The 27,368-nt window shown below is 39.7% G+C and overlaps 4 protein-coding genes across 4 annotated transcripts; 3 read left to right on the top strand and 1 right to left on the bottom strand.

Annotated features, from left to right (window-relative positions):
- Positions 1-1,249: 1,249 nt before the first annotated feature.
- snrnp200 (small nuclear ribonucleoprotein 200 (U5)) lies at positions 1,250-14,405 on the top strand. Its single transcript, XM_067522354.1, has 44 exons — positions 1,250-1,538; positions 1,770-1,933; positions 2,752-2,923; positions 3,011-3,203; positions 3,687-3,742; positions 3,881-3,979; positions 4,134-4,286; positions 4,375-4,474; positions 4,564-4,700; positions 4,786-4,863; positions 5,003-5,176; positions 5,309-5,446; positions 5,532-5,687; positions 5,787-5,957; positions 6,073-6,266; positions 6,381-6,504; positions 6,635-6,784; positions 6,870-7,112; positions 7,213-7,401; positions 7,496-7,693; positions 7,813-7,965; positions 8,047-8,127; positions 8,279-8,362; positions 8,549-8,655; positions 8,738-8,856; positions 8,955-9,109; positions 9,193-9,382; positions 9,479-9,652; positions 9,755-9,915; positions 10,008-10,235; positions 10,355-10,546; positions 10,650-10,828; positions 10,942-11,093; positions 11,186-11,294; positions 11,400-11,508; positions 11,634-11,823; positions 11,916-12,080; positions 12,183-12,304; positions 12,422-12,565; positions 12,671-12,847; positions 12,949-13,109; positions 13,332-13,413; positions 13,496-13,588; positions 13,675-14,405. Exons 1-44 carry the CDS (start codon positions 1,494-1,496, stop codon positions 13,822-13,824), a joined length of 6,411 nt encoding a protein of 2,136 aa, XP_067378455.1. The 5' UTR covers positions 1,250-1,493; the 3' UTR covers positions 13,825-14,405.
- Positions 14,403-17,382, bottom strand: ciao1 (cytosolic iron-sulfur assembly component 1). The gene is made up of 8 exons (XM_067522356.1): positions 17,311-17,382; positions 16,944-17,173; positions 16,123-16,271; positions 15,926-16,037; positions 15,706-15,794; positions 15,430-15,631; positions 15,015-15,084; positions 14,403-14,777 (listed from the first exon to the last, which is right to left on the bottom strand). Exons 2-8 carry the CDS (start codon positions 17,080-17,082, stop codon positions 14,546-14,548), a joined length of 993 nt encoding a protein of 330 aa, XP_067378457.1. The 5' UTR covers positions 17,083-17,173; positions 17,311-17,382; the 3' UTR covers positions 14,403-14,545.
- Positions 17,383-18,637: 1,255 nt separating this feature from the next.
- tmem127 (transmembrane protein 127) lies at positions 18,638-21,116 on the top strand. The gene is made up of 3 exons (XM_067522357.1): positions 18,638-19,394; positions 19,492-19,656; positions 19,754-21,116. Exons 1-3 carry the CDS (start codon positions 19,157-19,159, stop codon positions 20,062-20,064), a joined length of 714 nt encoding a protein of 237 aa, XP_067378458.1. The 5' UTR covers positions 18,638-19,156; the 3' UTR covers positions 20,065-21,116.
- A 651-nt stretch (positions 21,117-21,767) lies between these two features.
- Positions 21,768-26,195, top strand: gatd3l (glutamine amidotransferase class 1 domain containing 3, like). Its single transcript, XM_067521475.1, has 7 exons — positions 21,768-21,977; positions 22,075-22,127; positions 22,213-22,326; positions 22,459-22,590; positions 22,707-22,799; positions 24,916-25,081; positions 25,199-26,195. The coding sequence occupies exons 1-7, from the start codon at positions 21,861-21,863 to the stop codon at positions 25,331-25,333; spliced, it is 810 nt and encodes a 269-aa protein (XP_067377576.1). The 5' UTR covers positions 21,768-21,860; the 3' UTR covers positions 25,334-26,195.
- Positions 26,196-27,368: the final 1,173 nt, after the last annotated feature.

Below are 27,368 nucleotides of genomic sequence, written 5' to 3'. Positions count from 1 at the left end.
TGCTTCAACTTAGCCATATTTTTAGGATGTCTTGTATAAAGGGCTCTCTTGAGGTCTTTCCACTGCATCATTGGCCATTGGGCCACTCCAAAAAGTGGACTTTGTGTCTCTGAAGCCATTATCTATTATAAATAATTACATTTTGTTGTCATTGCTCTGCTGCATTACTCAGCTTCTTCATAACTTTCTGTGTGTGTGTTCTGTTTGTCAAATGTCAATAATCCATCACCCCACTCATCCACATGAACCTAGAATTAATTTCCTTTCTGTGTAGCCCATTTATCTGGGTCACCCTCTCTATCTATCGTTCACGAGGTGTGACTGAAGTTGTAAAACTGGTTCCACAGATGCTAAACATCAGAAATTTAAATGTGGAAAATGACAGATGTTGCCAGATGTGAAAAGGGGAAGCATGTTTATGAGGCCACAGAAAATAAATAGAAACACATGAACACAATAATATATCAATAAAATGGTCAAATCCATGTGGACTGTTCTCTTTCCCTCTTGTTTTTATAAGCTCCCAAAACAGTTTCATCATAATGTTTCTAGATTTTGTCTCTTTTCAGTTCAAACCACATTGGTTTGGAACAAAAGCAAACCAATTATATATTCCAATTATACACACTGAGTGCATACATCAAATACTTTTGCATTCAATTGTTAAATCACTGTCCCATCAAAGCATATAAACATTCACATACCTAATGGTACTGGCTATACACATATAGAAATGAAGAGGGATGTCTCTGTCACTTTTTCAGCGTGTTAATAGTGTTTATAAGTGTTTATAGTAGCCAGTGTACTTCACAAGTAAAAATCTACATGAAACTGTATAAAGGAAAACTAATGTTTTTTGTTGTTTGTGTTTTTTATTATAAAATATTTGATTACTAAATTATTATCATTACTTTTAGTAAAGATTAATGGTGGTTCAGATTTGCCCTTGGGTTAAAAATGTGGAATATTAATCCACTAGGAAATGAAGCACTGTAATGCAGTACTCTATGCTGTGTGTAAAATAAGTGCTATGTCGGACAAAACTGCATACAAAAAAGTATGAATCAATTCTTGATCAACAAACTAGTAGAGGGTAAAATACTACAAAGAAATTCCAAACGTATTACAAGAAACGCAAAACACATGTAGTTTTACCCTCTACTGTGGTTACATATATTAATAACAATATCCTATAGGGGGCGATACTTGTTTTCAGGACCAAGTGTTGGCACCGGAAACGGAAATCAGTGGTAGTAGCGGTTTGTTGTGTGCTCGTGTTAGCAGTGCTATTGTAACGTTTGGGGAACGCATTTACATTTATCAAACTAGAACATCTTGAAAGATTCTAATGCTACAAATTTAAAACTTGCACAGATGCTCCCAACGTCTTCATAAAAAGACAGAGTGCGGCCAACTCTGTGGATGTTTAGTGTCAGTCGGCTGCTTTGCGTTGAGTAAAAGTACGGTAAAAGCTAAAAGACTAAACTAGCAGCATGGCGGATGTTACTGCCCGTAGCCTGCAGTACGAGTACAAAGCGGTAAGTGTGTTTGTAAAGAAATCTTCCGCCCCGACACAAAATTGTCTGTGTCTGTGCCTGTGGCTGCGTTAAATACAATTTTTTCTTAATTACCTAAGGCTAACTAGCTAACTTTAAAAAAAAGGCTCTTAGGCGCTGATTATTCTGCTAGCTAGCAGTTAGCCTAGTCGGAGTTAGGCAGGTTGCTATAAAAGTTACTCGCTGATCTGTTGTCTTTGTATTAATTGTTAGAACTCAAACTTGGTGTTACAAGCTGATCGCTCCCTGATCGACCGTACACGGAGGGATGAACCCACCGGAGAAGTGCTGTCCCTGGTGGGGAAGCTGGATGGGACCAAGATGGGTGACAAGGCTCAGAGGACCAAACCCCAGAAGCTGGAGGAAAGACGAGACAAGTCAGAACAGCTTTTGTTGTCTTTGTCAATCAAAACCAACATAATGATGCTTTTGCATAATGATTACTTTTAGTCCATTTACACATTGCCGTGAGTGATTAGAAGCAACCACTATTTCAGATCTTTTTTTTTATTTTATAGTGGAAGAAATGTTTTTCAACACAAAAACAAATTAATGAATTTGTCGTCCCTGTCGTCCCTGGCTTTGACGTCCCTGAACTCATGGGATAACCCGAAAGGACAAAAAAAAAAGAGATGAATGGAACCCCATGGGCAAAACAGACCTGACTTGTGTGGACATCAGTCTTTACGTGTTCCTGACTTATTTAGAGTTGAGAATTATTTAATTATGACTACTACCATGTCTCTAAACTAATTTTGTTTAAATTTTTACTTTACAAGCACAGAAATCACCTTAAACTCTTAAGATTTCTCTCTGTGCATAATAACATCTATTCAAAATGGGTGTGTAGTTTTTACCAGCCTAAATGGCTAGTAAGTCTGTACGCATTCAGCGCAAAGCACTACTTTCTGCAGTGGTGAGGAAATCACTGATAAGATTAGCTTACAGATATTGTTCTTGCCCTTCCATGTCATGACTGAAATGTCGTTAAGTTACCATAGCATTCAGCAGCTGCTCCCAGCACACACATACATTTACATCAGAAAATGCATATGTATAGTTTTTTTTCTTTTACACCTTCCAAAAATACTCCAATCTGAAAAGCAACTCTCCAAAAGTAGTTGTCAAGAAAATAAATAACTTCATAAAGTTTAATACTTGAACTGCCTATTTTTCCTCTAATCTTTGTAAATAGGAGACGAAAAAGAGATGAGGACAGACATGACATCAACAAAATGAAGGGCTTTACCCTTTTGTCTGAAGGCATCGATGAAATGGTGGGCATTGTGTACAAGCCCAAAACCAAGGAAACCAGAGAGACTTATGAAGTGTTACTCAGCTTTATCCATGCTGCTCTGGGAGATCAGGTCAGTGAATGGTACATGAGCTGCTTTATTGCTAAGTCATTGTATTTTCATTCAAATCCTAATGTGTCTTATTACTTCTTACTGCAGCCTCGTGATATCCTGTGTGGAGCAGCTGATGAAGTTTTAGCAGTGCTTAAGAATGATAAAATAAGGGACAAAGAAAGGCGGCGTGAAGTAGAGCAACTTCTTGGACCAGTTGTTGACACTCGCTACCATGTACTGGTGAATCTGGGCAAGAAGATCACAGACTATGGTGGAGACAAGGATTTACAGAATATGGGTAGGTTTCTTTATCAGAATGTACAGTAAAGTTCAATTTTTATCGATATATTTTGAAATGCAAAAAGATTTTTTTTTTTGTCAACATGATTTTTATTACACAATTTAGTTTGGACAAATGTTCCTTCATTAGAAATTTTGAGTTGTTTCTTTTTTTCTTATGTTTATCAAATGGGATACGAACCTTTGCACTGGTTATTTTTATTATTTCACTGTTACTTTCTTTTCATCCGCTCCTTGGCCATTGTGGTTACTGATGACAATGACATTTGTACTAACTGGTTTTGAATCATGTTTTATGTTCATGGGAAAAAATGTTGTTTTCACTTTTTGCTATTCCTAAATAAGAGGATTCAAGCTTTTGCACCCAAATGTAATGGACTTTTTGTTATAGGTAAATGTAGAATGAAATGAAGTTTCATTGTTTCCTCTCATGTCAGTTCTTTTTATGAAAAAGTTTTTATGCTATATCTTTAATCCACAGATGACAACATTGATGAAACATATGGTGTGAATGTCCAGTTTGAGTCTGATGAAGAGGTGAGCGGGTAGTTTTTTTTGTTTTGTTTTGTTTTTTTCAGTGATCAGTTTATAACTCCAAAGGTTCAGCTTTAAATCATTAACAGATGATTGGGCTGAACAGTTTGGATCACTAATTTTCTATTTGCAATTACGCAGGAAGGGGATGAGGATCAGTTTGGCGAGGTACGAGATGAACACTCTGATGAAGATGGTGAAGGAGAGGAGGCCCACGTGGGGTGCACCCTTTCAGCCAATGTAAGTACAATCTGCTTCACTAACAGTAATGGTTTACGTTTCTGTTCCAACTGAATTATTGTACACTAGCTGCATAAAATAATAAATAAATGTCTCTTTTTTTGTGTGTTTTGTTTTGTTTTGTTATTTTTTATTTTATTTTTATTTTTTCAAGCTTGGTGCCACAGGTGATGTGATGACCGTGAAGAAAAAAGACCTACATCCTCGGGACATTGATGCGTTCTGGCTTCAACGTCAGCTTAGCCGTTTCTATGATGATGCCATAGTCTCACAAAAGAAAGCAGACGAAGTATTAGAAATCCTTAAGGTACGTTTGTCACTTTGTATGTTATTCTCTTTTTCTTTAGATATACATGTATTCAGATTGCTTATCATTATGTCTTTCTTTTCCACAGACTGCTAGTGATGACAGAGAATGTGAGAACCAGCTCGTGTTGCTGCTGGGTTTCAACACCTTTGATTTCATCAAAATTCTCCGTCAGCATCGTCGAATGAGTAAGTCTGTTTGGTAATAACATTGTTTTAGGTCATTTAAATGATACCTTCTTGAAGTAAATTTTTTTCCTCTTACTTCTGAAACACAGTTCAGTATTGTACCATGCTCGCCAGCGCTCAGAGTGAAGCAGAAAAGGAACGCATCATAGGAAAAATGGAGTCTGATCAGGAACTGTCAAAGATTCTTTATCAGCTGCAAGAGACAGAGAAGGGGGATATAATTCGTGTAAGGCATCTTGTTTGTGGAATTATGTTAATGCTTTGCATAAATTGATTGTCTGCTTAGTGTATCACATCTGTTGTGTCTTTAGGAGGAGCGATCCCGCCGGGAGAGGGTGAGGAAATCTCGTGTTGATGATTTGGAAGCAATGGACATTGACCACGGAGAGGTAAATACTTTGTTTTATATATCAATTGCAAATCATTTGAGCAGGGTGTCTGGCTGTTGGATAGTGTCACTGCCATATAGGTGTAAATACTCTAAACTTCAGTTGTTGATGTCTTCATCCATTCTTCTGATTCCTGCAGACAGTGGCCATGCGACAGTTACTGGACCTTGAGGATCTGGCCTTCACTCAAGGAAGCCATTTCATGGCCAACAAGAGGTGCCAGCTGCCCGATGGCTCATTTCGCAAACAGCGCAAAGGCTATGAAGAAGTTCATGTACCTGCCCTCAAACCCAAGCCATTTTCTGACGATGAGGTGTGTTGGTTGTGTTTGTGATTAGTGAAAACTAATCATTGCCTAACTATGCAATTATTAATGCAAACATTTGAGTGTTGGCAGTGTGCAGCTGTGTACATGTCCTATATTAAACATATTTTGTCCTGTCAGGTGCTTGTTGCCATTGAGAAGTTGCCCAAGTATGCCCAAGCTGGATTTGAAGGCTTTAAAACACTGAACCGCATCCAAAGCAAGCTGTTCAAAACAGCCATGGAGACTGATGAGAACCTGCTAGTGTGTGCACCAACGGTGAGCAAATTTAGTTAAAAGCAAATGCATTTAGACACTTGTGTGTTTTTTTCTACTATAATTTTGTTATTCCTTGTGCACACAGGGAGCTGGAAAGACCAATGTGGCGCTGATGGCGATGTTGAGGGAGATTGGAAAGCACATAAACCTGGATGGAACTATCAATGTGGACGACTTCAAAATCATCTACATCGCACCCATGCGCTCACTTGTACAGGAAATGGTGGGAAGCTTCAGCAAGGTCAGGTTTATCCCTCTCCTCCTGAGCCTTGTTGACATAAGTTTGATAACATTCGAAGCACACATTAAAAATAATAGTTTTTTTTTTTTTTTTTTTTAGCGATTGGCAAGTTATGGTATCACAGTGTCTGAGCTGACTGGAGATCACCAGCTCTGTAAAGAGGAGATTAATGCCACTCAGATTATTGTCTGCACCCCTGAAAAATGGGACATCATCACACGTAAAGGTGGAGAACGTACCTACACCCAGCTAGTGCGCCTCATTATCATTGTAAGTAATATCAAATAATAATTTGTTCATGTAATATCATAAGCATGCCTAAAACAGTGCATTTGCCAGTAATTTAACATAAATCTTCTGTTAACAAAATTAACGTGCTGTGCAGGATGAAATCCACCTGCTGCATGATGACCGTGGACCAGTTTTGGAATCTCTGGTGGCAAGAACCATCCGCAATGTGGAGCTAACTCAGGAAGATGTACGTCTGCTGGGCCTCAGTGCCACACTGCCTAACTATGAGGATGTGGCTACCTGCCTGCGTGTAGATCCTGCCAAGGGTCTCTTCTACTTTGACAATAGGTATTGGATGATATAATAGGAGGGCGCTTGGATTTTATGTGTTTAGTGTTTTTTTGTTTTTGTTTGGTTTTTTACATAATCAAATAGGATGACTGAATTATTTTTTGTCCGTAGTTTCCGCCCTGTGCCCTTGGAGCAGACTTATGTTGGCATCACAGAGAAAAAGGCCATCAAGCGTTTTCAAATCATGAATGAGATTGTCTATGAAAAGATAATGGAGCATGCTGGAAAGAATCAGGTGAACGAAACTTTAATTAACATTTTACACACATGTATCTTTATATGCTGTTCCCTGTCAGTGCTGTAGTAGCACAGATCAGTTTGTAATCAGATTGGAGAAACTCAAGACATTCATTTGTCTTTATCAGGTGCTAGTATTTGTCCACTCCAGAAAGGAGACTGGAAAGACTGCTAGAGCCATAAGGGACATGTGTTTGGAGAAGGACACACTTGGTCTTTTCCTGAGAGAGGGTTCAGCATCGACTGAAGTATTGAGAACTGAGGCAGAACAGTGCAAGGTGAGCTAACACCACTAACCTAAAGCAGAACGAAAGTAAGAGAAATGATTCTTTAAAAAACTTACAACTGAACTTTTTTATGTAGAACCTGGAGCTGAAGGACTTGCTGCCTTATGGCTTTGCAATCCACCATGCTGGTATGACTAGAGTCGACCGTACTCTGGTAGAGGATCTGTTTGCAGATCGACACATACAGGTCCTGGTGTCCACAGCCACTCTGGCATGGGGTGTCAATTTGCCAGCACACACTGTCATAATCAAAGGAACACAGGTGTACAGCCCAGAGAAAGGCAGGTGGACTGAGCTTGGAGCCCTGGATATTTTACAGGTCAGTTTGTAATGTAATACAGGTACAGTACTAAGCTGCAGAAAAGCCAACGTTGTATCTTCTAACAGCAATAATGACTAGTACTTGTGTCTGACTTCAGATGCTTGGTCGAGCCGGTCGTCCTCAATACGACACGAAAGGAGAAGGAATTCTGATCACATCTCATGGTGAGCTGCAGTACTATCTGTCCCTGCTCAACCAGCAGCTGCCCATAGAGAGTCAGATGGTGGGAAAGCTGCCTGACATGCTCAATGCTGAAATAGTACTAGGCAATGTTCAGAATGTCAAGGTTAGTGACTGACGTACGGACACTTTATTAAAAGAACTGATACCGTTTTCTGTTCGTTCTTATTTTCTGTAATTTCTTCTATTTGTTGGATCAGGATGCAGTGAACTGGCTTGGCTACACCTACTTGTATGTGCGTTTGCTCCGCAACCCCACCCTTTATGGTGTCTCTCATGATGACCGGAGTTCAGACCCCCTGTTGGAGAGGCGGAGGATGGACCTGGTACACACAGCAGCAAACGTCCTGGATAAGAACAGCCTCATTAAATATGACAAAAGGACTGGCACCTTCCAGGTGTGTGTGTGTGTGTGTTAATATTCTTTGTTGTACTGGTGCCAGTAGCTTAGTTATCAGTTGGGTGTGACTTTTCAATGGTTGACTTTTTTCTTCTTTTTTTTACTCCTTGCCTAAAGGTTACAGATCTGGGACGCATTGCCAGCCACTTCTACATCACTCATGACTCCATTCAAACTTACAACCAGCTTCTGAAACCCACTCTCAGTGAAATTGAGCTCTTCAGAGTGTTTTCACTTTCCTCAGAGTTCAGGAACATTACTGTGAGAGAGGTATGCTTGTTTCTAGACGGTCGTGGTGCTTTAAGTAGTAATTCTTAAATAATCTAAAAGTAACCCAGCATTGTCTTTTAGGAGGAGAAGCTAGAGCTTCAGAAGCTGCTGGAACGAGTTCCTATCCCTGTAAAAGAAAGCATTGAAGAGCCCAGCGCTAAGGTAACAACCATAATGTGAATTGTATTGCTTGCTCAAAGCCATCCACAACCATATCCAGAGGCTGTCCTTGATTTTAGGCAATTGACCAAACAAATGAAAAGCTCCTTTTTGCCACTGAATATTATATTGTGTGCTTCCTGTGTCATTTTAGATCAATGTGCTTCTCCAAGCATACATCTCTCAGCTCAAACTGGAAGGTTTCGCTCTCATGGCAGACATGGTGTATGTTACACAGGTATAGTAAGACATCCAGTATTTTCAAAACTTTACTGTCAACATTTTGGCTGTAATTATTCTACTTATAACCAAAAGTAAAAACGAGTCCTATAAGAAAATATTCTATAGTCTGTTACTTCCAGTCTATGAAAACTGTTTCAACCACCATAAAAACTGAAATGCTGGGTATCATCTTTTTGTTCAGAGTGCTGGAAGGTTAATGCGGGCCATATTTGAGATTGTGCTTAACAGAGGCTGGGCTCAACTCACAGACAAAACCATGAATCTTTGCAAGATGATCGACAAGAGAATGTAAGTCTAGCTCTCTTTTCCCCAGAATTTACACGGGCGCCCTTTTGCCAAGGCAGGCTGCTAATATTCTGCATCTCTGCAGGTGGCAGTCAATGTCTCCTCTGCGGCAATTCAGGAAGTTGCCAGAAGAAGTGATCAAAAAGATCGAAAAGAAAAACTTCCCCTTTGAGCGTCTGTATGACCTCAACCACAATGAAATTGGTGAGTTCTCACAGCGAAACAAGAAGTTCACCAGATTTCCCTTGTCAGCCAGGAGAGTATTTGATATGTTTAGACACTTCATATGTTTCCTTTTTCAGGCGAGCTCATTCGAATGCCGAAAATGGGCAAAACCATCCACAAATATGTCCACCAGTTCCCCAAGCTGGACCTGGCTGTCCATCTGCAGCCCATTACCCGCTCAACATTGAAAGTGGAGCTCACCATTACTCCTGATTTTCAGTGGGATGACAAGGTTGGCTGTTTCACTCCAGTTAACTATTCTGGATGTTCTCCACCTAAACTGTTTCTCCTGACACACTGATTTTTCCCACTTAGATCCATGCGTCATCTGAGGCTTTCTGGATCCTGGTAGAGGACGTGGACAGTGAAGTTGTCCTCCACCACGAATACTTCTTGCTCAAATCCAAATATGCCCAGGATGAGCATCTAGTGACTTTTTTTGTCCCAGTATTTGAGCCTCTGCCACCACAGTACTTTATCCGTGTAGTCTCAGACCGCTGGCTCTGTAAGTCAAATAATTAAAACATATGTTGCAGAATTAACTTACGCTAATTTACGCTAGCATTTGAACTAACTACTGTAATTTAATGTATCTTTTTAGCCTGTGAGACTCAGCTGCCAGTGTCCTTCCGGCACCTGATCCTTCCAGAGAAATACCCTCCGCCCACTGAGCTGCTGGACCTGCAGCCTCTGCCCGTCACTGCTCTCAGGAACTCTGCTTTTGAAGCTCTCTACCAGAACAAGTTCCCCTTCTTCAACCCCATTCAGACACAAGGTGCACAGCATAAAAATGCATTATCCATTAGACAGTGTATTGTTCACAGGTGCTCTTCACTTTGCTTTTCTTTACTCAATTGTATTGTGTTTGTCTCCCCAGTCTTTAATGCTGTATACAACAGTGATGATAATGTGTTTGTGGGAGCTCCCACTGGCAGTGGAAAGACCATCTGTGCTGAGTTTGCTATTCTGAGGATGCTGCTGCACAATGCAGAAGGTCGCTGTGTCTACATCACCCCCATGGAAGCACTGGCTGAACAGGTATGAAGTTATATAAAAGCCTTTCAGAACTAGCATTGCTTACTTTGCCCATACGACAGAGCTTAAAGTTATGTTAATTTTTTGTCTCTCAGATGTTTGTTGACTGGCACCAGAAGTTCCAAGACATTCTGAACAAGAAGGTGGTGCTGCTGACAGGAGAGACGAGCACAGATCTGAAGCTCTTAGGAAAAGGTGACATCATTGTCAGTACCCCTGACAAATGGGATATCCTGTCCCGTCGCTGGAAACAACGGAAGAATGTCCAGAATGTCAGCCTTTTCATTGTTGATGAAACACACCTTATCGGTGGAGAAAATGGAGTAAGAACATGATACTACTTTGTGCTGTAGTAATTTCTTGTCATACACACTGTACTGTGATATTCATATGTAGAATGTGTGTGGCTAAATATATGTTAACATCCTTTGTTTCCTATTAGCCTGTGTTAGAGGTCATCTGCTCCAGAATGAGGTACATCTCCTCTCAGATTGAGCGTCCCATCCGCATTGTGGCCCTCAGTTCATCTTTGTCTAATGCCAAAGACGTGGCCCACTGGCTGGGCTGCAGCACCACAGCAACGTTCAACTTTCACCCCAATGTCAGGCCTGTTCCTCTGGAGCTGCACATCCAGGTCTGAAAACTGTCTGCCAGGCAACAAAAATTGTTATTTATCAAAATCCCAAATTATACAGTTTCCTGCCAGGTTGCTAATTTGCTGTTTCTCGTCTGTTTAGGGCTTCAATGTGAGTCACACCCAGACTCGCCTGCTGTCAATGGCTAAGCCAGTTTACCACGCTATCATGAAGCACTCTCCCTCCAAACCAGCTGTGGTGTTTGTACCATCTCGCAGACAGACTCGCCTCACAGCCATCGACATTCTCACTTTCTGTGCAGCTGACGTGGTTCCTCAGAGGTTACTGATTAGAATGATTTACATCTGTAGATGAGGAATAGACTGCGATTGTACTGATGTTGCCATAACTTCTTGTGGTGTGGACTAATAAAAATGTTTGTCTGTGTTGGCAGGTTCTTGCATTGCACTGAGAAAGACCTTGCTCCATTCCTGGAGAAAATAAATGATTCAACTCTGAAAGAGACTCTTGCCAATGGAGTGGGCTACCTGCATGAAGGCTTGTCTGCAGCTGAACGCAAAATAGTGGAGCAGCTCTTTAACTCAGGTATGGCTCTTTCTTTGTCTGCCATTTTAGTGTAGTCTATGCATATTTAGGACCAAAAAAATTTGGTGCCAATGATTTCTCTCCTTTTGCAGGTGCTGTCCAGGTGGTGGTGTCCTCTCGTTCACTCTGTTGGGGCATCAACATCTCTGCACACCTGGTCATTGTCATGGATACCCAGTACTACAATGGCAAAATCCATGCGTAAGGCTCACATTGATTTGATGCTTTTGTCATTTTCAGAAGGCCTATACCACAAATAATCTGTATTGTGTTGGTGAAATCCTCTTCCTGTTTTTCATATACCAGATATGTGGACTATCCTATATATGATGTGCTCCAGATGGTGGGTAAAGCTAACAGACCGATGTTGGATGATGAGGGGCGATGTGTCATCATGTGTCAGGGCTCCAAGAAGGTAGCTAGACAAGCATTCAGTTTGTAATTTTTTTTTTTTTTTTTTTTTTTTTCAGATTTTGAAAGAAGTTACTTGGACTAAAGCAGAGATAGTAGCAAGTTTTTTTTTTTTTCCCCCTTTAATAGGACTTCTTCAAGAAGTTCCTGTATGAGCCACTGCCAGTGGAGTCTCATTTGGACCACTGTCTTCATGACCACTTTAATGCTGAGATTGTCACCAAGACAGTGGAGAACAAACAGGATGCTGTTGACTACCTGACATGGACATTCCTCTACCGCCGTATGACCCAGAATCCCAATTATTACAATCTGCAAGGTGAGTCTTGTTCTTCAGTTTAAAATGGTTTTCCATTTATTGGGATGTAAGGAATTACTTACAAATGTCAAGATTTGTGTTTACTTTGTCAGGCATGTCCCATCGTCACCTGTCAGACCACTTGTCTGAGCTGGTGGAAAACACCTTACATGACCTGGAGCAATCAAAGTGTATCAGCATAGAGGACGAGATGGATGTGGCGCCACTCAATTTGGGCATGATTGCTGCCTACTACTATATCAACTACACCACCATCGGTTTGTCCTAATACAGCCATCATGCTTACTGAAAATCGGTTTGTATTGCCTGACTACATGGTTTTGGTTACTCTTAATGTGTTCCCTTACCAATTTTTGCAGAGTTGTTCAGCATGTCTCTGAATGCCAAGACAAAGATCCGCGGATTGATTGAGATCATTTCCAATGCTGCTGAGTACAAGAACATTCCCATTAGACACCATGAGGACACACTTCTTAGACAGGTAAACACACGATGCCGATAGGACACAAATGTAATTCTCTATTCCCAATACTATTAATAAATTTCTACCATGTCATTTGAGGTGATATTTAATTTTTTATCCCCCCCCCTTCTCCAGCTGGCACAGAAAGTCCCACACAAACTGAGCAACCCTAAGTTCAATGATCCCCATGTGAAGACAAACCTACTGCTGCAAGCCCATCTTTCCAGGGTGCAGCTCAGCTCTGAGCTACAGTCAGACACGGAGGAGATCCTGAGCAAGGTACAAATTTTTGGCGATTTTGCCACTAAGGGTGAAAAACCAATGCATGGTAATTTCATGATTTGATTCTTGTATGTATATTTAACATGCTTATTGTGCTTACAGGCAATTCGTCTGATCCAGGCCTGTGTGGATGTGCTTTCTAGTAATGGCTGGCTGAGTCCTGCACTGGCAGCTATGGAACTGGCACAGATGGTCACACAGGCCATGTGGTCCAAAGACTCTTACCTCAAACAGCTGCCTTTCTTCACATCAGAGCACATTAAGCGATGCACAGAAAAGGTATGTCAGTGTTTTCTCATTAAACTGAATATGCTTCATAAATGCACTACTATAAATATAAACTTAGAAATTGACCTTTTTCTCCCTCCTCTTTTTATCAGGGTGTTGAGAGTATCTTTGACATCATGGAGATGGAGGATGAAGACAGAACTGCTTTGCTGCAACTCTCAGATGCTCAGATGGCAGATGTGGCTCGCTTCTGTAACCGCTACCCCAACATTGAGCTGTCATATGAAGTGGCAGAAAAGGAAAACATCAAAAGGTACATTAGGATCCAGTCATCCAGCGCATTGTTTGCAGAAATTACTGACTCATTATATTAGAGAAAGAATACCTAAATTTAGAGGCTACGTAAGAATAAACAAAGTAATTTTTTTATTTGTAATCAGGTCAATTATTTCGTTATTTATTAATCAGTTCATTACAAGAATGTCTGTGTATTAGTCATGTTGATTTAACTTTGTGTTACTATGTTTCTTCACAGTGGCAGTCCAGTTCTGGTTCAGGTGCAGTTGGAGAGGGAGGAGGAAGTGACTGGGCCTGTAATCGCGCCTCTCTTCCCCCAGGTAAATGCCAAATACTTTCATATTTTTGTACTAATTTTAAAACTTTTTTCTGTTGAATTCCAAACTATATTCTTTGCTACAGAAACGTGAGGAAGGCTGGTGGGTGGTGATTGGAGACCCTAAGTCCAACAGCCTCATTTCAATCAAGAGATTGACTCTTCAGCAGAAAGCAAAGGTCAGTGAGTCGCCCTGTGCTTATTTTATGGCTAAAATACTCTTTAAACCAACAAAGTCCTAATTTGGTTTCTGTTCCCTCTGCAGGTCAAGCTAGACTTTGTTGCACCAGCAATGGGTGTTCATAACTACACCCTGTACTTTATGAGTGATGCATACATGGGCTGTGACCAGGAATACAAGTTCAGCGTGGATGTCAAGGAGGCAGACAGTGATGGAGACAGTGACTCAGATTAATCAGAAACCTGACTATTGCAGCATTCAGCAGTTTAATTTTTGGGGGATCCTTTTTTTTTTTTTTTACTGTAGATACTTAACCTAATTCATGTCCACTGATTCTCTCTGTAGATGTCATTGTTTAAGCTCTTGTGAAAAAATCTAATGCTTTTAAGTTTGTTATCTGAAGATGTACATCAGTCCAAAATGGTAATGTACAGGATCTTTTTACATTTAATATAATCTGACATGTATTACACTTACATGGGGAAACTGCATTCTGTGAACAATTTACACAAAAGCCCTGCTCTGGAATTAAAGCATGTTAAATTTATAAAAATATTCTATCTAAAAGGATCTGTTACTTGGGTCTCCCTGAAATTCAGTTGGCCACAGTAGCTTAAACTTGTCAAACTGGCCTGTCAAAATATGGATGTACACTCTTATTTCTGATTGGGTGTTTTAAGTACAAAAGAAAATTGTCCAGTTACATTCTAGACTTATATTGTTTATTATGAAATCTCATTCTTGGACTGGTCTAATTGTTTTTAGTATGATGTGCTGTCTGAAATAGTTTTTACAATAAAGAGAAGACACAGTTATTGCAATAATGATTTATATAAACATGACATGTCAGTAAATTGTCAGATCAGCTGTTTAAGCAATTTTAGTCTCAGCAAGAGATGCACTGAAGCATTAAGTTAGAAAAAGAACAGTAACATGTTCACTCATAACAGAAATTTCATTGTTCTTGGAACCTCCAAATGGCAATTTCTCCATTATCACTGCAGGATGCTAAGAGTCCTGGCTCCTTCGGGTTCCAGGCAACACAGTTGACATCCTGGCTGTGAGCTTTGTTCACCTGAGCAGCCAACGAGAACACCGGCTGGTCTGGATCACCTGACGTATCTTCCTTAAACACTCGCACAGCATCATCTCCGCAGGCAGTTGCCAGGGCACCAGTCAGTCGACACCTGGATACAAAAACAATAATAGCAGACTTGGATTACTGAAAAAGTCCTTAAAGTTCTTAATATGCAGCTGAAATCTGATGGGGATAAAATTAAGTTAATTATAAAACCAGAATACTTTTTTTTTAGTTTAACCAAAATATGCTGCCTATAACATGGAAACTAAAATACTGGCGCTTGTCTGATAGGACAGAGTGACTGACAAAACTAAACTTAGTATATATGAAAGATGGGTCTTACCAGGCAACATCATACACTGTCCGTCCATGGTACCCAGTCAGAGTGCAAACACACATCCATGACAAGTCGCCTGATTAACAAAACAGCATAAAATAGTCCATGAGTATCTGTTTACTTACCACACTAACTTTTCATATACAGTTATTATATACTTTAACATGAATTCAATTTATTTAATGTTTTTATTTCACAGAAAACCATTTCTTATCTCTGCCTGCTGAAATGTTTTTTGTTAGTCAGTTTTATGTTTTTTTTTTTTTTAATAGACTTTGGGGTAAATTGATTTATTGATTAGATAAAACCTTTTCTATCGTGGGTTAGAGGTTCTTCGTTAGAGAACTTATTTTACTGAAAAATGTTTCTCAATGATAGCTTATTGCGGGAGTACTATTGTTGTCTGTTTCCAACAACTCACTTTGTCCACTTTCATTTGGAAACTCCTTCCAAATCTTCACAGTGCGGTCGTCACTGCAAGAGGCCAGTCTATTTCCAGTTGCATCGAAGGACAAACTCCAGACTGTGGATGTGTGTCCTTGCAAGGTGGCCCGGCACTCCCAGTCATCATCCTCTTCTTTGTAAATACAAATAGTGTTGTCGTAGCTTGCCGAAGCCAGGAGCTGTAACCAAGTAAGGTAAATGTATATTAGGGTAAATGTGCAACAAGCAATTCAAGTGCACAGAGCGTTCCTACCTCCTGTGTCGGATGCCACACAACATGCTTAACGTCTTGTGTGTGAGAGTTCACAACTGTAACACACTCATACTCGTCTTCTTCATCCACTGTATAACACCAAGGGGAAAAGGGAAAGAACAAAGTGAGCTACATCTACTTATATTTTGATGCAAATTTTCTGATTTTGAGCCAAACTCATGCCATGCGTCAGAAGTGTCAGCTGCAGCTTGAAACAAACCTTCCCAGACCCAGACACTCTTGTCTCGGCTACACGTTGCTAGCAGATTCCCTGAAGGGGCCCATGCCACGCATTTGACCTCATTTTCATGTCCTTCCAACACAGTCAAACTCTACAACACAACATGAGACTCAGGGTAAAATCTTTAAATATAAAAGCTTGTTATTTTGTAGTAAAAATTAAATGCCTATTCTTACCTCAAAGTCATCTTCCTTTTTTTTCCAGATGCATGTGGTGGCATCAAAGCTGGCAGAGGCCAGATAATTCCCACAGGGAGACCATGCCACCTTCCTAACAGTGCGCTGGTGTCCATCCTGTAGGACACTCTTACATATCCAAGAGTCACCTAAAAAAAAGAGAGAGAGAAAATCAAGAAGCATGGCAGCCATCTGAGATTTCTCACTACCATTTATATAACAGTAGCAGCTTTTCATTTCTCTTAACAGAGAGGACAATTTTACAAAACAACCATACTGGTTTTATGGCAATATGGATTTACACATCAGTGTAAAGATGCGTCTTGGTGGTTATATTAAATATTAGACTGGCCAAACTAGCAAGTCTATCTGGGTATTTTATCTAAATGTTAGCTTCTGTGTTGAATTCCCACAGATGATATCATAAGTACATATTTATGTATAAGTACAAATATAATAGGGCATTATTATTTTGTCCTGCCTGCCTGCCACACCCCACATTTACTTTTAATGTGCCATTTTACGGAGACAGCTGTGTTTTGATTATAAAACACCTAAATAATAGACCAATGTCTCCACAAGGTCTCAACTCTTAGTTTGTTGTACACAGTGACCTGGAGTATTGCACTAACCTGATGCTTGCTACGATAAGTGGTAGCGCTATGAATCACGAGTGGCACATTTGTATTTCATGTGCTGTCCTTAACAATCATATAATTTAACATAATAACTGTACATCAGATAAGCTCCTGTCGTGGGTCAGTTTCACGTTCAGGTACTGCATCAAATACTACGCTGTAGGTACTGTAGCCATCTCTCACCTTCTCGTCCCCAGATCCGGATGGCCTTGTCACCCCCACATGATGCTAGCAGGGTCCCAGACGGGCTCCAGCTGACGAACCAGCACCGAGAGTCCGGGTGTGCACTTATTCTCTTAAGCAGGGACAAAGCTTCCTTCATATTTTAGGTGATAAAATATGTTGTTCAAAAATGTCTGAGTCGCTGTGCCTTTCCTGTTCCTCTGTGCGGTAACGATGTCAGTTCACAAACACTACAACCCACGGGAAAAATGCATAAAATCAAGCAGCACTGTTACTCTAAACAACAATCACTTCTTAAATTGAAAATTAACTAGAAAACGGAGTGCTTTTACACCAAAGAACAAACTGGAAAGGTTCAACAAAATACCCGAGTCGGAAATGCCGCCATCTTTGCTTATCAGGTATTTTACGCGATGCATTATGGGTTTTTTTTATTAACCTTTTCTCTTTCTTGTCTTCTTGGTGTTTGTTAATGCACTAAATATACCAACACAGACAATAAGCGCATCCAGGATTAAAACAGAAAACCTATTAGTGATTAGGACTGTTCTCTCCCAAAGGCATTTTATAATTAAATGTATTGCTTATTTTGTTATTTTCTGAACGAGCATTATTGCATATTTTGATTCAGTCTAAGTCTAAAGCATATATGTGTATATATTTAGTTTACATATCTAAAAATAGCTATGCCATGACTTGATGTATTCAACCCTTGTACACGTTTAGACCTTCGACCAAAGAGATATATATATATATATATTTACATTTATATGTTTACGGCGGGGCATTGCATTCACCAAAGAAAAAAATAGAGATCTTATGTCTTAATTACATGATACTTAAGGAGCTCATAAATATGAGAACGTTTCAGAACCTGCCTCAGAATAATCAGATTTTTAGGATGTCTTCAGTATCACAGTAGTTCTGTAATAGTTTTCAATACTTCCAAAACTCTATAGTAAAAAAGAACTATAGAAAAGAAATATTCTGGCCATTTTAACTTTTCCAAATGTCAAAAAGTAGGCTGTAAACTGTGTAAACTGGCTGTAAACAATTTGCAGCCGACAGAGTGACTCTTCGTATCCATGGCAGCACGATACTTGCTGATTCCTGTAGAAGTTGGTCACGCGAGTGAAGTCTTTAACATTTAATGTGACATTCTATAGAGTTTTATCTCGAAAATGAAACATAGAAATTCATATATTAGAACATATTCAGTAAGTCTTTAAATCGCCTAAATATAATTGAGAATTCAGAATTAAAGTGGGTTTCCTAATGATGCCATTAAATAGCGACAAATTATTAATAATTCTAACTTTTCTACACAACTTGATGTCTGGATCTTTACAAATGATTAAACATTGAATGTTAAAAGTGTTCACTCGTGAGAAGATAAAACAGGAAGAGTTGTACATTGTATCCTACAAATCTTATTAATCTAAGGCAGGTTCTGAAACGTTACGGGAAACAAGACTCGTAAATCTCGTATTTACGGGATCCGTCGTTCTGTAACTCGTATTTACGGCATCCGAGAAACTCTCATTTTTTTTTTTTTTTTTTTTGTGAATGCATTGTGCAGCTAATAAATACACATGAATATCTAGAATTGAGAAATGAATATGATCATGATATTCTCCCCTAGGTGGAAGGACCAATTGTAGCCCGCCTTTAGGCTGCAATTTATTACAGCCGCGAAGAAGAGTAATGTGGAACAAGGAAGTCAATATTTTCAGGAAACCAGCGTTTAAGTTCTGCGGCGTAAGCTTCCTTTTGTTTTGTCGTCGTTTTTACTTATCAGATTTGTCTTCGGTCTTATCGCTTTAGGTAGATAGATAAAAAAAAGGTTTAATTCTTTTTTAAATTAAGTTTATTTATACATGAGGTTTGGTGACATTTGTCGTTAGCGGTAAGCTAGTTTAATACGCTAACAACAGAGCTAACAGGCCCGAAGGCCGTCTTTCTTTTGTGTGCCATCAGTCGCATACTTAAATGATTTCATCGAGCTGATAGTTTTAAGGTTAAACTATTTAGCAAACATTGGATAGCAAAGTGACACAACGGCGGGGCCGCTGTCATTCCTTTATTACCTACGTTACATTAGCTGTACGAGCAGGTTGACAGGTTTTATTCGTTTAGTGACTCTTAACGGAGTGTGTGACGTTACTGACAGTAAAGGGAAACTAACATTTCGACACTAAGGAGATCGCCTGAATATGTATGCTCCACCGGGTTCTAATATTCCTGGAGGCCGAAGGAGAAGAGGGGGCACATCCTTGCCTAAGCAGCCGGAACGCAGCCTAGTCTCCGCGCTGCCCGGAGCTTTGTCCATCACAGCGCTGTGTACAGCTTTGGCGGAACCGGCCTGGCTTCGGGTACATGGAGGCACCTGTTCAAGACAAGAGCTTGGGGTGTCCGATGTTCTAGGGTACATTGACCCCAAACTTCTCGACGGTGAGGGCCAGCAGAAGCCCAACTAAACTTGCAGCCGATATTACACTGCTAGATTACTTGTAAATGAATGCATTGTGATGTCTCCCGTGTCCTTCAGATTACTGTGTGAACCCGCAGACCATCTTGCTGCTGAGGGTGATTGCTGCCTTCTGTTTCTTGGGCATCCTGTGCAGTCTGACTGCTTTCCTCTTGGATGTGTTTGGGCCCAAGCACCCTGCTTTAAAGATCACACGCAGATATGCATTTGCCCATATTCTTACAGGTATTTATTTGGTTCATATGTTCTTTTTTCCTTTAATTTATTTTTGCACAATCACTTTGGAATTTTTGACTAATAAATGCTTTTACCTTCTCCACAGTGTTGCAGTGTGCAACAGTGATAGGTTTCTGCTACTGGGCCTCTGAGCTCGTCTTGTCACTACAGCAGCAGCACAAAAAGTACCACGGCTCTCTCATCTATGTTACTTTCGCCATTAGCTTTTACTTGGTGGCAGGTGCGGGTGGAGCCTCTATCCTCGCCACAGCTGCGAACCTACTGCGCCACTACCCCACCGAGGAAGAGGAGCAGGCTTTAGAGCTGCTCTCGGAGATGGAGGACAGCAGTGAAACTTTTCCTGCTGACTATGACATTGCCAATCAGTTTCAGCCACCACCTGCCTACACGCCCTAATGCCACCGGACTGGTCTTGCTAACACATGCTTCTCTCTCAGCACAGCTATTGGCTTGGTGAGCGGACCCCAGTCTTTGTCAAAAGGATCTCTTTGCAGATACAATAATGAACACAGTGTCTGCCCAGTTTGTGCACCAAACTCTTTGACTGACAGCGCTTGGGTGCATGAAAGCTTTTTTTAGGGGTGGCAGAAATTTAGGAGATTATTCTTACTTTCACCACTGAAGTTGTTAGCGATTTGCATGTAAATGGCTTCTAGGATTTGGTCTTTACATGTAAAGTAAACCAAATTGCAAAGAGTGCCCAACATGGCTCATCAGAAGCAATTGATGAAGCAGCCAGAGCCTGATCAATGCCAGTTACTGAAGCTGGGCTGTAGGAAGATTGTCAGCAGTTCTATTGCTCTTGATTGGATGTGGATAAAGCTTTGTTAAGTGGCATTTTGATTTTATTTTACTTATCCATCAAAACTGCAAAAATACACTGCATTTGTTGTAGTCATTTATTTTATAATAAATATCAAATTGACTTTATTAAATTGTCTGTGCTGTGTCTTGTTTTCTTTCTTTTGCTTTGTAAAGATCCCATTGTTTTAGTCTTCTTTAATCACGTTTGTACTTTAAATGCCACAAAGATGTCAAACTTGATGTTTGGCACATTGTTGTTGTTTTTTTAAAGGGTTATGTGTGTGGAGAGCTAATAGACATGCAGAAAGAGTCTCACAATTAGGTTGACATTGGTAATTATGTTTCTTGTGTTTGAGTTTAAATGAAATAACCCTTATTTGTACTTATGATTGTGATTACTGTGTGTGACAGTTTTGGCATGTAATTTCTATGCATGTGTACTTTTGTGTGCAAATTTTAAAACCTTAGGAGGAATCTTATGTTAGGTTCCAGCTGAGGCTTAAAATTGTGATTAGATGTGCTGAGTTTGTGTATTGTTCAGTTTACATCTTTTTTTTGTTCCTCAAACTGTCACTTTATCATTAGTATGTAAATATTGTTTATATATTTAAAAGTGGTCATAATAAAGTAAATACCACCTGTAACTTGGCCTTTAATCTTTGGCTTTTACTGATTGTAAGTGTCTTCCACCAAATGGAGTCTATAGGTAAAAGCGGAAGTTTTGATTTAACAGTATATTGACTTTGACATTTCCGTCTGACCAGGGTATTTCTGGGTTTACTGTCTAGACGTTGTAGTCGCAACATGGCATTACAGCAAGTAAGAGCCTTAGAACCTAATAGACTTTAAAGGGCATGCAGTATGTCTTTACTGTATAAAGGCACTGTATATACTACTACCTTCTATTAGTGCAGTAAGAGGTGTTCTAAGAAACTGCACACAGTTGCAGAGTGTTGTCAGAAATTCTGAATCAACAGCCCATATTTTAGATGACACTTTTGTAATATTTCACCAGATTTATCGACATATAGTACCCAGAGTAAAATTTTTGGTGGGTCAAGATATTTCCTGGAGTACCTGTGTTTAGATTACTCTCCAAAGCTAAGTGTCACTCTGTGGCCAAAGGACTTAAGCTAATCAGATGAATAAGAAAGGTATTATTAGGGAAGGGTGTTCATATGGGCAATAGGTTAGTTGAGGCAAAGAAGTAATTGCTCTTCTAAGAAAAAAAGAGCTTATGGTGTAACGTCACTTAGCCACACTCTGCTGGTATAAATACAGACAGCCACAGCAAGATCAATATTACGACCATCAAAAGTCTTTGTAGGCTCGGTGGCAAACTTCTAGGTTATCGTTTTCTCCCTAAACAGTGAGACTGAAGCTAAATCATGCTGGCAACCAGGGCTTTGCTGTCAAAAAAAACACTGGCTGTTCTTTCTCGCCAGCCCGCCTGCTTTGTTCACCACAGTGACTATGGCAACTGGGGAAATACCAATATTGCAGTGGTAAGTTAAACAAATTAATACAACATCAGGCAAACAAGCGTATTATTGTACTGGTGTGCTGATTCCTTGTGGTTTGTTTAATCACAATGCATTTCAGGTTTTCTCAGGATGTGGCTGGTGGGATGGGACTGATGTGCACGAGGGAGTGTAGTGAGTATCACCCAGGACAAGAATGTCACCTCATTGCTTTAACATATCACAATGTGCAGATGAAAATTCACAACTCTGTCTTTAGCACCATGTACCACCTGAGCCGTAATGGTGCTCGATTCCAGATGTTTGCCCCAAATCAACAGCAGATGAATGTGATGGACCACATGAAAAAGCAACCTGCGTCTGGAGAAAACCGGTAGGCTTTTTAGAAAACACTAAAGCACTTTCAGGGAAAGGGTCAAATTTGTTTTTTACTTTGCGTGTTTATACACCAGAGTTGACTAATTCCACAAAATAGTATTTATGATTATTTTTGGCCATCGCATAGGAACATGATTGTGGAATCAGCTCGCTTCAGTCATGGTCAGGGAATGATGCAACTGCAGGACCTGTCCAAGCTGGATGTTAACAGCTTTGATGCGGTCATCTTTCCTGGAGGCCACGGCATCATCAAGAACCTGTGAGTAAATTATTGGGAAATGTCTCGGAGACTGTGTAAAATAGAGTAAAAAAAAGCTACAACACAAGCTGGCATTATGAAAATGAAGCACTGATATGTAACTTCCAACTCTTTAGATCCTCTTTCGTGAAGGATGGCAAAGACTGCAAGCTGCATAATGATGTGGAAAGGGTGCTTAAAGATTTCCACCGCTCACGCAAGCCTATTGGGTTTGTATCAATTTTGAGTCTATGTGTAACTGTGTTCAATCAATACTTTCAAGTATTTGAGGGGCAGTGCAACAGTGTGTTTTTGTTTTGTTTTCTCATTTTGGCTTCACAATTACTTAAAGATGAGGCAAAACTGTAGACATTGGTACCACACTTTAAACCCGATTACCTTAGATTACATTACACTAGGTAAACACAAAAGATTTAAACGATCCTTGTAATGGAATTAGGGCATTAGATCAGGAAGGCTAGAAAAGAAGACGTAAAGACAACATGGTTGACACTGAGCTGTTAACAGGTTAATAGAAATGTAAAAATTAACATCCTCAGTGCCACATTTTGCACAGAAAAGATTGCAGGTAATCCCATGAGGATGGGATGAAAAATATTGTATTACTGATAGAAGCTCTTCTGTTATTCTTATTAACAACAGTAGTTGATCTGTTAGTATCATCTGAATTTTATTTGCTTTCATTTTATCAGTAGTTTTTCCAGGAAACTAAATGTTACTGTTTACAACCACTAAACTTGTTTGTACAAAAAGCCTGTGAACAAAGGTCAAAAGCTTCTTATCACTCTTTTGCTTACATATTTCATTTGTGTTTCACATTTTTAAAACTAAAATGCTAAAAATGCTAAAACTAAAAAGTAAAACTGTGCTGAAACATAGAACTGCAGTTATATATTAAAATTAATTAAATAATATCCTCATAGACTTAAATAACTGAACTTAGGCTGAGAAATAAATGGATTACAGTCAATGCCTGAAACTTTGTAAAAGAAATTTGCTTCGTGAACTGTTTAAAAATTAAAAGTTAAATTAAGCTTTCTGATTAAAAGTCTGCCAGTGACTTTCACTGTCTCTGTTTAATCATATGAGAAACAGTAGGACGAGCAGGTGTAGCAGGAACAGCATTTACGGGGAAATGCGCATAGCATGGAGGCAGATAGGAGGTAGGCTATATGACATGTGTCATCCGGTAGAAAGCAACTGACTGTTGGGTCATGGGAACTGGTTGGTGAGGAGAGACAGCTGTGGAGACACGTGACAGGTCAGGTCAAGGGACACCTGGTGGCCTGGTGTAGAACGACAGCTCTAAAACGACAGAAGATGTAGGATTACAGGAATTAGAGAAGAGTCAGAGACTGAGGATGAGGAACGAGATGATGAGGCAGCTGTCACCATGATACCACAGGGTTATTTGAAGGTAACACAGCAACCATTTAAAGGATAAAAACAACTATTAATTAATATTCATAACTTTCTATTAATGCTCGATCATAGCCATTAAAGATTATGTGATCAAAAAATAACTATGGCCTTAAAAAGATGTGAATTGTGTGTGTTGCTGTGCATAGGAGTCACACTTTGCAGTTGCAGAAAGGAGCTTTCAGGGTCAAAGGGTCAAATTTTAAGCTCTGGTTTGTTGAGTCGCAGGGCTTTAGAGCATTTTCTCTAATTGAAAAAGCAGGTGGCATTTGTAATGACAAATGGTTGAATTACTTTGTGGTTTACAGGTTTGTCAGTTATGCACTGAGTAACTTTTTTTCTCAGTATAATCCACTAGTCCTAAATCTTAAGGCACACTTCCAGCTCTGCAGTCCTTTTTGAGAGAAGATATTTTACATTAGAGAGAGAATGAGAACAATGAGTATAAATATGACCCATATGAAGATGTGTTGTCAACCACCCTGGTTCAGTTTGGGAGCTTTGTTTCATATTCTGCCTCTCAGTCCATTTACATGTATAAGAGAGGGAGAGAGATAAGTCTGACAAGTTTGGTCTGTACACATCCACATAGTCATTAGAAAGCATCTAATCAGGTGCAATAAATGAAGACACTGGTATGTGTGTGGTTGTGTGTGTGTGTGTGTGTGTCCTGCTGATCTTAACCTCACAGAAAAACTAAACTTTTGAGTCAAGTTTCAAAGATCAGAGTATGTTTTCAGTTAGTTAGTGTGAGATTTTGCTGGGAGAACATTTCTTTTTGAGTCATGGGATATCTCCTGTTGACACTGGTAGTGTAAGGCAATTATTTTCACACCTCCGTGATCTGTCTTGTCTCTAGATCTTGCGTTAACTGAAACCTCAACTGACTGTTCGCTCCTGTTTCAGACTGGCCAGCATGGCTCCTGTGCTGGCCTGCCGGGTGCTTCCTGGGATTGACGTGACCATGGGCTACGAGCGGGATGAAAATACTCGCTGGGGGAACTGGCCTCACACAAACATGGTGCAGGCTGTGAAGAGCATGGGTGCACGCCACAATGTACGCGAGCCCTATATATCCTTTCCGAGGTCTCTGTTTACTCTACATGTTAGTCAACAAAATCCAAACTTGTGTATGTCAGTGGTTTTGTTCTGAAATAAGTCCTGCTTTGGCCTTAACTGTCTCTTTCACGAAGCCTATGTGGATGAGAAGAACAAAGTGGTCAGCACTCCTTCCTTCATGTGGGAGACAGACTATCACTATCACTATATATTTGATGGCATTGGAAATATGGTCAAGCATGTCATGCGTATGTCAACCAAGTGAGCTGAGACATAGAGAGTCAGCACTGACATACAACATACACCACTGTATTATGATGGATTCTTATCTGAAACAATATAATTGCTTTAGTTAAAGAGTTAATGTCTTGTTGTGTGTTGTTGATGGTGTATTGCTCAATACACCATCAGGTATGCATGCTACATCTATAGTAAGTGGGCAGCATTGTCTGTATGAGTCCAGGCAACACCCACAGAAAGCTGACATGCACATCTGAGGTAGCATCAGACATTTACTATTAATCACCGTCTTAATCACTGTCACAGCTAAGAGCACGCCTCTGCATTTATCAGTGCTGACACTTGTCTTTTATTGGTGTCTGTATTTTAACGACAACAGTACTATGCAGTGTTTCAGATTTGGGATAATAATAACACAGCCATGCTTTATACAACATGCTCTACAAGCACTGAATGTACAACTCAAAACATTTAGCAACTTGTATGTAGTGTAGTTGTACTGTAGCCTAGGCCCCACCCGCTCCACTCTTAATAACACCTAATAAATCTACGTGATAATTACGAAGTGGTTGGTCTCATTCATATCCTTAAAATAGACAGTAACCATATGAACTGCTTCTGGCAATGTTGTGCAATGTTTTCTTGTCATCACTTCTGTTAAGGTACAATGACTCCCTTTCCTTCAGTAGGAGAAACTCAGCATCCACAGTGTGATAAAACACAGGAGATTAAGAAACATTCACCAAAGGATTCAACAAAAGCCATGAGCCCATTAATAGTTTTAGGTTTTTGAAATGTCTTAGCAACTACTGGACAGACTGTCATGAAATTTGTCCCCATCAAGATGACTAGTAATTATTTATTTCTGAACTTCTCATGCAGCGCCACCTTTGCGTCATACTCTTGAAAAACTCTTGACTTCAGCCTCAGCTGTACTTTGTGTTTAATGCTAAATAATTAACGATTGATTATATATATCTTGAGCATCCTATCATCAAGATGCTTATGCTACTATTTAGGTCAAAGCAACACCGTGTTTATGTACAGCCCAGCACAGCTTTTGTTATGGATGTCGATTATGTTTAGTTATTTTAAAATAAAGCCAGCATGATGTTTTCGTTTTTTTGTATATGTATTTTGAAGAACATTCATGAGAATAACCAAAGTACATGCAGAAAAAATAGGCAGAGCCTTAGATCCTTTTACTTTTGTGTGGATTAGGCTACATTTAAATTAAGGGTTAAAACATGCTAATACAGTGTGAAGCAAGAGACAAAGAAGCATTAAGTGTAATGGCAAAATATGTAAAAACATATTTTAAACCCTCACTTTTATGACATAAGCAGTTATTGGAAGTTATTTAGAAATAATGCAGCCTGCTGCTAAGGGAAGATAATATACCAAACATTCATTATATTCTTCTTAATTATCTCTGTAAATCTGATCATGCTCAGAGTCTGTAATGTTTTCCAGGCCACTTTATCCAATTTCCATCCTGGTATTCTCACTCCTTCATGAAGTGCTTCTATTACAGTCTTGATAACTATTGAGTAATGATCACTTGTTCAGCACTTCCCAAGTACAAATACCAGCAATTTCAATAGGTGTGAATCTTGGATCAAATGTACTTTCAGAAGTTTGTCTACTTTTATAGCTTGTCTCATTTCCATAATTATGAAATACAAGTCTCTGTACAAGACTATAGCACCACAAAGAACCACCAGCCCATGATTTTGAGATTTCCCTCCAGGCACAATGCTCCTTCACATTTCTCATATTTTGTGCTCTCCTGCACATCTACCACATTGCTGCTTACCTCTACACACTACTGCAACATCACCATATTTTTGGAATTTGAAACAGCTCAATGACAGAGGATTGCAGGGTTTAATCTCATAGTGTACTTTAACACACAGATGGTAGATTTTGTTTGATCACATTGAATCATAAAACTCTTTTTCACCTACTACATTTTGATTTGGTCCACAGGTAATTTATGACGGTCATCTATCAATGAATGCCGCGCTTTCTTTCAGTCTATCTTCATCTCTTTTTTATGA

This window comes from Channa argus, chromosome 11, assembly GCF_033026475.1.
Source record: "Channa argus isolate prfri chromosome 11, Channa argus male v1.0, whole genome shotgun sequence".
Taxonomy (NCBI): domain Eukaryota; kingdom Metazoa; phylum Chordata; class Actinopteri; order Anabantiformes; family Channidae; genus Channa; species Channa argus.
The sequence above is the reverse complement of the archived record's forward strand: the minus strand, read 5'-3'. Positions and strand labels throughout refer to the sequence as shown.